The sequence below is a fragment of the Xyrauchen texanus genome, chromosome 14 (genome assembly GCF_025860055.1).
Source record: "Xyrauchen texanus isolate HMW12.3.18 chromosome 14, RBS_HiC_50CHRs, whole genome shotgun sequence".
Classification (NCBI taxonomy): Eukaryota; Metazoa; Chordata; class Actinopteri; order Cypriniformes; family Catostomidae; genus Xyrauchen; species Xyrauchen texanus.
Genome location: NC_068289.1, coordinates 4,033,479 through 4,045,775, shown reverse-complemented (window position 1 = coordinate 4,045,775; position 12,297 = coordinate 4,033,479). Strand labels below are relative to the sequence as shown.

General features: G+C 38.3%; 1 protein-coding gene across 1 annotated transcript; it reads right to left on the bottom strand.

Moving 5' to 3' along the window:
* Positions 1–563: 563 nt before the first annotated feature.
* LOC127655291 (probable serpin E3) lies at positions 564–8,841 on the bottom strand. Its single transcript, XM_052143017.1, has 9 exons — positions 8,540–8,841; positions 5,848–6,144; positions 3,437–3,664; positions 2,878–3,108; positions 1,987–2,185; positions 1,787–1,887; positions 1,535–1,621; positions 955–1,038; positions 564–845 (listed from the first exon to the last, which is right to left on the bottom strand). Exons 2-9 carry the CDS (start codon positions 6,110–6,112, stop codon positions 793–795), a joined length of 1,248 nt encoding a protein of 415 aa, XP_051998977.1. The 5' UTR covers positions 6,113–6,144; positions 8,540–8,841; the 3' UTR covers positions 564–792.
* Between the last annotated feature and the right edge of the window lie 3,456 nt (positions 8,842–12,297).

The following is a 12,297-nucleotide window of genomic DNA, read 5'->3' as shown; positions in this document are numbered from 1 at the left end:
ATCTTTGACATGTCCAAGACTGTGATAAAAGGTAAAAAAAAAATCCAGTCCACAATCACATTTTATATTGAAAATACGTCATTTTGTATGTTTTTTCCCCCAAATCAGTGACATCATTTATGAATTTGGCAATTAAAGAATTAAAATCCTGATTTTTTTTTTTTTAAACCTTTAGTAGTTTTGAACAGGACTGAGGTTGATTATTAGATTTATGCCAAAAAATGTGAAAAAAATATTTATCTGATACATTTTTACAGCAGTTTAAAGTAGTGGCTGTTTTCAGCCACGAACATAACGAAAGGGTAGTGAATTTGAACAATGCACAAGGGTTAAATATTATACTTTTGAATTCATAATCCACTAAATGTACTTAAAAATGACAATCTGCATGTGGGTAAACAACATCATGGGTTTAAAGTTGAAAATCTTTGGGATCTACTGAATTTAAATCCATGAAATCAGTAACCGATGGTAACCAAAACAATTCCACCGGAAATAAGAGAATTTATTGAGCGTAGAGGAAATAAATGACAGCAGACACTTTGAAGTGCAAAAAACCCTTATGTAATAAAATTTTATTTACAGATATGTACAAAAGTCTTGTCCCTCTTCCTGAAGTGTCAGTGGACCCTCCTAATGGTCCCCAGATATTCCTCTCACCCTGTATTCCCATGAGGGATGTTGGGGTGTGCTGAGTTGGCAAAATCACATGGATTAAAGTGTTTATAAATGTAGGACTCCTGTGTGTGTGTGTGTTCATTATTTCAAGCAGATGTCATTGCATGTGTCTTCTCAAGACATCTGTTCTGCTGGATTCAACACTCGACCTATAAACAGCAATAAACCTGTGGAATAAAATCCCAACAATGAACCTCAATCATGTCTTATATCTGCAGACCGACATATGTTGAAGCCAAGCAGATTTCATGCATCTGTCTAGTTTTTAGTATTTACCTGTGCTGATTTGACGTAAGATGAAGAGAAATGGCCTATCTGCTTTAAAAACTGCTGCACGAGATCTTTTCAATAGCACCATTGCTAAAGAAGAAAGAGACAAGAGCGAGTGGTTAAGCTCTAAGAATACACTCTCCAAGTGAAATGTAGGTCCAACTTCAGCCTTAATATCTGTGGCTACAAAGTGGAGCATTGAGATGCTGCAAACATGCCGGAGGAACTGATCCTGCATCCCGATCAACAGTCCATCCTATTTACCAGTGGTCTAACGGACAGTTCAGCTGTATCACACATGTTCACTTAAATCAAATACTACAATGCTGCAGTAAACAGGAAGTGTGAGATGTGAGAAGTGTAACTCCTAAGAACAAATGTACATTTTTATTTAGGTGCAATGCTCTAGAAGGACAAGCTGTGCTAAGTGCAATATCAAATTCCTATTTCAAAGCCTGAGACAAAAAGACAAAAAACACATATGCCGATTAATATTCAATCATCTCTAATAAGCTGCTCCCAAACAATACTCTCATTTCCAACTCCTACCAACCATCACCCCCAAGCAAATCTGTCAGGGTCTTACCTGTGACTGAAGCTGCTTTTGTCCCTTCCTCTGTCACCTCTATTTTTGCCTCATGGAAAGCCTCTGATACAAAAAGTCCTTCCCCATCTGTAGAAATATCGACGGTAAAGTTTCACTTCTCAGGCTACAAGCTTACTAGCTTCAAGCTAAAGACTAGTAGGGCTCTATTAAATGCTCATACAGTTAATTCCCCAGTGTAATGGCTTTATATCAAACAAAAATAAACTGAATGTCTGTGTTCAATAACACTACCTGAGATCCCTCTAAAATCTGCTGCTGAAGGACTGAAGATGTCGGAGATACCAAGAGACTGTAGAACAGCCTTCAGATTGAACCTGCTCTGCATTTTAAACCTGAAATACACACAACAGCAGTGTATTCCACTGATGTTAAACCCCCGTATGTATGAAATTACAGTACATTTTACATGATGTATTTTATCACAGTGTTACCTGGGCAAAAAGATATCCATTTTGGTTCGTCTTAATCCAGTATCCCAAAGTCCCACAGCACGGGATGTGAGCTGTGATTCCAGCTGTGATAGAGGGGTCTTTCTGTCCCCAGGTAATGCCACCAACAGCCTGAGTGAGCGATCCAGGTATGGTAGCTCCAATACAGTGTATTGCTGATCTGAAGGCAGGCGAAACTGTCCTGTGAGCAGACAATAGAGGTGGACAGATAAATTGAGGGCACTTCATTATTTACGTAACGTTCATTAATATGACGGAAGCATTTCTTTAACACTGTAATGCTGAAAATGTTTATACACTCACTGATCACTTTATTAGGAAGACTTGTACACCTACTTATTTATGCAAAAATCTAATCAGCCAATCGTGTGGCAGCAGTGCGATGCATAAATCATGCATGATTATTGATGCTAGACAGGCTCATTTGAGTACTTCTATAACTGCTGGGATTTTCACACAAAACAGTCTCTAGGGTTTACTCAGAATGGTGCCAAAAATGGTTCTGTGGATGGATATGCCTGGAGAGAGGTCAACGGAGAATGGCCAGACTGGCTAATGCTAACAGATAAGCGACCACTCAGATAACCACTCTGTACAATTGAGCAGAATAGCATCTTAGAATGCACAACTAGTCGAACCTTGGGGCAGATGGGCTACAACAGCAGAAGACAATGTGAGGTACTTTATTAGGACCATAGTGTTCCTATAAAGTGCTCAGTGAATATTTATATCAATCAACCATAGTCCACATAGAATAGCACTTCTAAAAAATATATAAAAGCATTGTGTGATTGGAGATGCTGTCTTTTCCATAAATGCCTCTTAGCGCAGATCAGTGAACTACTGATGTTTTTGTTTTGCTCCTTCCCTTACCATAGTTGACTTCAGTTGACTGGTACATCATTGGCACTTTGACTGTGCTGCCATCAGAGAGGGTGAAGGGCAGGTTTTGAGTCTCTGTGAAGAGGAATTGTTTCTGCCAGGCTCCATGGAAAACCACTGTACTCAGTAGAGTCATGTGTGGCAATATATCCTGCCTGGAGGCCTCTTCTTGTGGATCACCAGACTGTGGTAGCTCCTCTTTAGCCTGAAGGTGGTCATCAGCTTTAGAAATAAGATGAATTACATTTAACTATAGATGTAACCAAACAGGCAAACTACGTAAATGCAATAATTTAAAGACCACCATGTCTATGCACGTAACAGTCTCTTTATGTTTTTGTCATATTTTAAACACAATTTGAATCATACTTAAATATTTACACTATACACATACTGTATACATCTAGTATATACACTAAGTTTAAAACAGAGCTAATGAAAAGCAGTTAGCATCTAACCAGAAGTGCAAATAGTGATATGACTATGGCATTATACATACTGAAATGAAACACTCACATAATCTAAACAAATAAATAAATACATAACTCACCTTTACTATGGTAGCGTGCCCATTGCTGTAGCTGAGTGTTGTTGGAATTAATGAAGTTTACACTCAGTAGGCTATTGTTAGCCCATCCCAAGGCATGCTGAGTAAACTCTGGCAGGAGTTTCACACCACTTTGGACATATAAGGCATTAGCAAGCTCGAGCCGCACACCCTTACTGGAATTACCCAGGTCACCTTGTGGCCATGACAGAATATCCTGCACACGAGCATCTATGAAGAGACCACTATATTGTCATGACTGCTGTATCATCATAACCGAAATGTTTAGTTAATATTTGTCATTAGCACACCAACATGCACGATACAAGTGATACATGAACGCTCTCATGTTTCATCTCTCAAATTGTTTTAAAGTAGTAATTCATCCAAAAATGAAAATTCTGCCATTATTTACTCATACCTCATGTCTTTTTGAAATGACTTTATTTCTTCTGGGGAACACAAAATTAGTAATTTATGGCAGAATGTCCAAGAGCTCTTTCAAAAACAAAGAAAGTGAATAGTAACCACGGCTGTCACGCAAGATTTTATTCCAGGTTCAATACAAGTTAAGTTCAATCGACAGCATTTGTGGCACAATGTTTATTAACACACACACACACACACACACACACACACACACACACACACACACACACACACACACACACACACACACACACACACACACACACACATGTTGGTCTACCTATCATTATGAGGACTTTCCATAGACATAATGACTTTTATACTGTACAAACTATAGATTCTATCCTCTAAACCTAACACAACCCCTAAACCTAACCCTCACAGAAAACCTTCTGCATTTTTACATTTTCAATAAAACATTGTTTAGTATGATTTTTAAGCGATTTGAATTATTATGGGGACACTAGAAATATCCTCATAAATCACATTTATAGCATAATACCCTTGTAATTACTAATTTGTAACTTTCAAAATTGTCCTCGTAAATCACAAAAACACGCACACACACACACACACACACACACACACACACACACACACAAAAAGAAGAAGCATAAATTAAGGTCACAGAGAGGCACTTAAAATGGAAGTGAATGGGGCCAATTTTTGTAGGGTTTAAAGGCAGAAATGTGAAGCTTAAATGTGATAAATGCACTTACATTAATTCTTCTGTTAAAACTCTTACACTATTTGAGCTGTAAAGTTGTTTAAATCTTTTTTAGGGATTTAGGGTTTGTTCACATTGCATCCTCATGGCAACAAAGTTGTAAAACTGGCCATAACTTTACACAGAAAAGGTTAGTAATGCATTTTATCGCACTAAAATCATGTTAACGTACATATTGTTTACGTCTTGTGGCCATACGTTTGAAATAGTGAGTTTTTTAATGTTAACAGATTTTCACTATTCACTTCCATTGTAAGTGCCTCAAACAACCCACGGGTTTTGATTTTTTATAAAGAAAGGTGGTGAAGCAAGTCACAATGAACTTTTGTGGTAATCAGTATTATGCCACAAATGCTGTCAATTGAGCTTAACTTGTATTGAACCCAGAATATTGCTTTAAGGGTGAAATGACATGCAGGAAACGCCTTCATTACCTGTCAGATATCACTGAAATAGGTGCCATAAAATATCACACCTGTCTCTGTAAACAGTGGAGGAAAAGATGTTTGCGGGCCGCGGCCAGATTATATGTATAGCCAATAAAAACACTTCCTGCCTGTCAATCATTGTGCGTTCACAGGGCAGCCCATTAAATGCTCGTGCAAGTGCCGGAACGGTGTCCTGCCCCAACAGCTAGTCTTGAGGAAGTTCCAAAATGGCAAAAATAGCTTACAGCACATTGAAGGCTGAAGAGTGAAGAATCGATGTTAAATACTTTAAACTATCCCACCTTATTATGCAGAGACAACTATAAGCAATTTGTAAGTTCATTTACTCATAGACTATAAACACTGTGCATCTGTGGCGCTATAAAAATTGCTCTTTTTGTTTTGAGTGACCCGTCCAGCCCAACACAGCAACATTGACTACCTGTTTTTTGATCAATGGCAAACAGGGGGAGTGTTCGAAAAAGCAGTTTGAAAACTATATTTATTTTTGCAATTCTGTTTGGTGATGCTAATGGCAAAAGTTTTCAACTTCAACTTTACTTTTAAGTGTGTTCCTCACACAAAGCTATCGTATAGCTTCAGAATACTCAGAATATATTGCTTCTGTGCATGAGTCATATGGACTATTTTATGATGCTTTTATGTCCTTTTTGGAGCTTGACAGCCCCTGGTCCAAATCTGCTTTAACTGTATGAAAGAGAGCAGCATGAAGATTCTTCAAAACCTCTCCATTTGTGTTCCATGGAAGAAATAAAGTCACACAAGTCTGAAATAATATGAGGGTGTGCCAAGGAGAGTCAGGCTCTTACCGTTTACATCATAACCCAGAGTCCCATCAAGCTGTGCTAGAGTGTTCCCTCTTGCACCTAACTGCAGAAGGCCCAGACACAGTGAGACGCTGGCTGGAGACACGATCAGGTTGGAGTTGTTCTCTGTCTCAGTAAGTGTTTGGTAGAGGCTGACACCAAACTGTGTGTGAAGATCATTGAGGCTGTTGCCCAAGCTACTGTTGCAATGGCTGTGCTCCACTAGCCACAGGCAGACAAACAGGGAAGTCACAGACAGCTGATGCATGATGTCAGATCAGAGGATCAACAAGTCAAAACCTGGAGGGGAGAGGGGGGGCAGCTGTCAGTAGGTGGCTTGTGATTTTATTTTTTACTCTGTTCCTGTGCATTGTGGGATTTATATGTATCCAAGTGTCTTGAGTGTTTTGACTACATTCACCAAAATTCATTCAGATCCATTTAATGATTCAGTGACCATTCCTGGTGATGCCAGAAGGTGGTGATAAAAGAGTGTCCTGTGTGAAACAAGTTAGTCACTGAATCAACGATCAAAAGAAAATTTTAATCCTTTTTTTATCATTTAATTTCATCCCTTTTTTCTCCCAATTAGGAATGCCAAATTCCCACTACTTAGTAGACCCTCATGGTGGCGCGGTTACCTCAATCAACTGGAGGGGGACAAGTCTCACTTGCCTCCGCTTCTGAGATAGTCAATCTGTGCATCTTATCACATGGCTTGTTGTGCATGACACTGCGGAGACTCCACATGTGGAGGCTCATGCTATTCTCTGTGATCCATGCACAACTTACCACACGCCCCATTGAGAGCTAGAACCACTAATTGTGACCATGAGGAGGTTACCCTATGTGACTCTACCCTCCCTAGCAACTGGGCTAATGTAGTTGCTTTGGAGTCTTGCTGGAGTCACTCAGCACGCCCTGGATTCGATCTTGTGACTCCAGGGGTGGTAGTCACCATCAATACTCGCTACCCAGGCCCCCAAAATGTAATCCTTTAAAATGTGTATATTTATGTAATGGTAGCTGTGCAGAGTGTAAACCTCACTCCCCTGACCTCAAGAGGTGCACTAGCCACTGACGCTAGAGGCTGTAGCCTTTAGCCTCCTTGTTAGTGCGACCACCTCCCACACTGGAGACGCCAGTTCAAATCCTGTTCGGAGCAGATCGAGCAGGACCGGTTACAGAGGTGCTGTGTACCGGATGGGAGTGAGGTTTAGGAGGGTGAGTGCAGGGGCGAAAATGTCATCAAAATGTTGGGGGGGACAATAAACATAACAATTCTCAAGAGCAATTTTTGAAGGGGGCACCAAGGTTTTTTGTTGTTGTTGCATATGTATTATTTTATTTCTTAAACAATTATTTTAAGAATATATCATTATATTATTTACAATACACATATTTTAATGATATTTTAGGGGGGACAAAATATGGCCTCAAGAGGCGCAATAGCGACTGATGCTAAAGGCTGTAGCCTTTAGCCTCCTTGTTAGCGCACCTGCTTCCCACACCAGAGACGTAGGTTCAAATCACTTTCGGAGCAGGACGAGCAGGAACATTTACATCTACAGACCTACAAAGTGACTTTAGTTGAGTTTTATCAAAAGACATCAATAATAGTCTTATAATAATTATAATACGTTTCAATAACGTCTGTACGTTTTCATGTATAAAAAAGCGTTTCTACATTTCTATTCACTTCAGTCAAATACATGTTCAAACACAGCAGATCTATCTTTTTCCTACAGTCAACTGCACACCAGCATAGAGGTAAAAAACAGGAGCTGATATGAAAAACATCTTTTCACATTTAACACAGATTTTGTAATCTGCTTAAATTGGCAAAAACAACCGATCAAACTATTACCTCACAAACATCATGTAAAAAGCATAACTTAATGAAGACTCATAAACTCCACTTACAATGTGTGCTTAAAAGAAGTATCGTCCTTTGTTTATATTTTTCTGCAGTGCATTTCACATAAATAACTCTCATTTGTGTTTTCATCCCTAGATTATACATTTAGATTAACATCAATGCTGATAAAAAACATGGATAAATGAGCGTCGTTGAAAGCAACTTTATGGAGCCGTGTTGATTAGAGTGTCTGATTGACGGCCTGTTACGTAAGGGTTGTTTCGGCTCATGAAACTCACCTGTGATTGGCTGGATGCTCGTTCATCAGCCCAAAGTAACAAAATGCAAAGAATACTGAATACAAATCCACCATTTGGACTCAGTATGGGTTTAGCGTGGAAAAGTGCGAGGAACTAAAATCTCCTTTTTATAGAGTGAGGGGGACGTGTCTCTCACGTCCCCCACGGCTGCTACGCTCTTGAATAGTTACAAAGTAACAGTAACATTCTATTACACATTATTTAAATTGTAATATTCCTATAATATATGTATAATAGTCTGGCTGCGAGTTGAAAGAGCTGTTAGATTACTCTGAAGGAATATAAAAGGTAAGTCTATATTGCCCAAAATTTAAAAAAAAAAACTTGGTAAACAATATTAATAGCCTGCAATATGAAATTTCGGTGAATGACAATACAGAAACATGCCAATTAAACATTTACAGAAATACTTCCTAAACTGATGTTGTCATTCAAGATCTCAAAAAAGTCCTGATTGATCTATATAGAATTGCTGAATTGCTTGAAATTATTATTATTTCTATTATGAGTATCTAACCTGTTGGCTCGTCCTCTATGAGAATTCTTTAAGTGCCAGCTGCGTGTCCTCGAGACCTTTCAGTGATGTTCACTTTGCTCCAACGTCACTCAGCGCACTTGCTTTAAGTGTGGGAGGACGTGGGTTCGCCTTGACCCTCCACGACTGGACAACTAATTGAAAGAGTTGTCGATCATGAGACCTTGTTTAAAGGGAGAGCTCCGTGTTTGTAGTCTCCAGCGGCGATGTCCGTACCACTCGGACAGAATTCCTGCCTCCCGCCGGCACTATAAGGAGCCAGGCAGAGGGAGGCATTCCCCCGTCCAGCAAATCCGCACTGGAGCTGAGAAGGTGGCAGACACACACATATACACAATGGCACACACACATAATACATAGAGGAGGTCGCTTCGTTACATAAGAGGCTTGTTCTTTTGATGGGGCAATCAAATGCCATCCCAGCTATCTCTCAAGAATGTGGCCTGAACTCTGGGCCAGCTTGATGCATCAGCATTTCTGCATGGGATGCAATTCAGTATGAGTGTAATTACATTGTTGTTAACACTTTACAATAAGGTTAATGCATTAGGTATCATGAACATACAATTAACAATATATATGTTTACATAATATATCAATCTTTGTTAATGTTATTTAATAAACATACTATTGTTCATTTGAAGTTCATGTTAGTTTATAGTGCATTAACTAATAATAATGTAACTTTTGATTAAAAAAAATGTGTTAACCTACTATATGATGAAATTAACACTAACTAAGATTAATAAATGCTTAATAAGTATTGTTCATCATTAGTTTATTTTAACCAATGTTGATAATGTTTACAAATGGAACCTTATTGTAAAATGTTACCAATGCTTTCATACATGTGCTTATTACGGCACTAATCTATTTGTTCGTTTTAAACATTAGGGGATGCAACGGGGATGAAGTAACTACCACAGCACTTTCCTAAACACCTGTTTGTCCCGGTCATCACGTGCAATGTCTAAAGGTTGATTATGAGGTCATTTGATATGACATTTAATAATGTTTGAAATGTTGCAAAGTTGTGTCGCTAATGAGAATCCCTAAAATGATCACATGTGTTGTTGAGCAAAATACAGTCATATTTTCTGTTTCATTGAAGGTGATTAAAACAAAAGTAAAAAAGAAATAAAAATGAAATATGTTTGGGGTGTTTGGCCCTTGTTGCGGTGGCTAAAGGCCCCCACAGTGGGGGAATAGATTTGCTGTGAAATATATTCAGTGTATTCAAAATGGGTCAAATCACTGATCAAATCACAATGGAGATTCAGTTGAGATCTTATGAAATGCCAGACTGGTTATTATAAATACACACTATCTTAATTTGTTACTCACAAAAGCATCTTCTCTCAAATGTATTAAAATTAGTTGACAAATTTGGCCCTATAACTATTGTCCCTAAAGCTGCACTATACACTTTTCCCTCCCCCTAAAAACAACATTCTGCTATTACTTATTTTCACACAAATTAGGTTGCTCCATACATTTTCTAAATACTTTGCAACCAGAAAAAAAAAAAAAGAAAAAATCCTTAATGAGTGTCTTTTGCCCCATTGTGCGCATACTTACTGTAGTTTTCTCAGTACATTATGGATTGCTTCTAAGTAAATATCCAAATTACCCAGCCCTATACTGTGCATAGATGTTTACCTAGGCTTTTTGGGTAGAAGATGTCCTGATATGCTTCTCTGATATTTAAGGTTATTTTTCATTGTCCAGTCAGATATTATCAAATAACCCTTTAATGCATTGAAGGCACATTTTCCCATGGTAAATTGCAAGCGGGAAATGATCAGTAAGCATCGGGTATTTGGACTGTGCTCATCAGAAGGCATGTTAATTAGTAGAGCCAACTTGGCAGCAGTCAGTGGAGAAGATTCTTTAATTCCAGGGTTCCATCCATGGAATTTGAATTTTTAAGGACATGATGGGAAACTCATGGTAACTTGCGCAAGAACAATGGACCCAAAATGAATAGCAGCCTAAGTAAACAACTCTTTCATCTTGAGGTCAGTTTTTTTGAAAGTTGCTATGAAAACCCTCTTTGAAGACAGAAATGTGTTCAGGGGCCAAAATGTTCATACTGTAATTGTAAAATTCTCAGCCGTGTTAATTAAACTGATGCACATGTATGAAATGTTAGAAACTCTTTTTTCCCCTTGAAGGAACAGGGTTAAAAATAGGTAATCCCTAAGTGGGAGTAGCCAGTCAGGGTCAATGTGTGCTATACACTGCCTGGACGTTGTAGGTCCCAGTTTAGCATTAAACTTACATATTTAAGTGTGTTATGGAGAAGGAATGTTGATGTGGCAGATAGACAAAAGAGTGATATCGAAATGATATATAAAAATGGAAAGGACACATAAAAGAAGTGATCACAATTTTTGGGATGAATGTGGAAATTTCTGAAATTGAGCAGACTGAGGGATGTGCTACTGCTGGTGCGGTGTCTATGTGACTTAGATAGATAGATGGATGGATGGATAGATAGAACTTCAATGAAGCTCTGTGTCTTAGCATATGTTCTCTACAAAAGTATCCACTGGCCTGCTCCAACATGTGATGCCATCTTTACTAGGACGACTTTAACTGTATGGGGTCTTCTTACCAAAGTGACGTTCAGTAATGTGCATAATGTTGGGTGTAACAGTAGTCTTCCCAGGTGCTGTGTGCTGAAACCGAGCTCTGTTACATTTGGGAGGAGTATACTCTCTATCATTCACCTCTTGTGCCCTATTTCCGTAGCTCTATGGCTGCTGGGCCGGATTAACAGAATCCCAGAACAGTGCCGGAGCGCAGTAGCACTGAGAGCCGGTAACGCCGTTGCAATGTACCAGGTACGCTCATGGGATTAGTTGGGCGGGTGCTGGCACTGAAAGAGGGGACCAAACTCAGGCACGTCTGTCCTGTGTATTTATGTATGTGTATGAACATCAACGGTTTACATGGGTTTACTAAAATGTAAAGTTTAGGAGGTAGACAGTTGCAACAGCAAAACATTTTTGACCTTTGGCCCTACATAATGCCATTACAGTAATTTAGGCTATTTATGGATTTGTTAAAAGAAGTGATGGTAATGAATAAGCAGGGGCTAAAAATAATAAGAAATACCACAGGATGTGATGTTTAACTGGACGAAGAAGTTGAGCTTTTTACATCAATCACCTAATATGTTACACTTTTTCTATGATAAGAAATAGAAGAAAGAAAATCACTGAGTGGTACAAATATTAAAAATGAACATTGCAATTGTTCTTATCAGGATAGATACAAGCGCAACCAAAAAAAATTTCTTTCCATAGCAGACAGTGGCATTCTTCGCTTATTTTTTGGTCAATAAATGAGATTCATTTTCATTATTATTTAGAATTGTAATTTAGATTTCCTTATATACAGTATTAGTATTGTGTTAAAACAAAGACCAAATATGCAACCATGCACAAACCTCTTCAAAGGCTTTTTCTTCCTTGATAAAAGCACTAATATTTGAGTTAATATTACAGCACTGCATCCTTTTGAGTAATAATAGCCAATTCCATGAATGTTTCATATCGTATATCTTCATGTGTAAATCCTCTCTCCTGTTTTTCACAAGACAAAATAGATTTATTATGCATAATATGGAATTTGTCATGAAAGAGTAACCACTGTAAAATCTTATTATAAGTGAAATCCCATTCAAATGCATTACTTTAAAAAGTAAACAAGAATTAAAGCAAATAGCTGCTAAC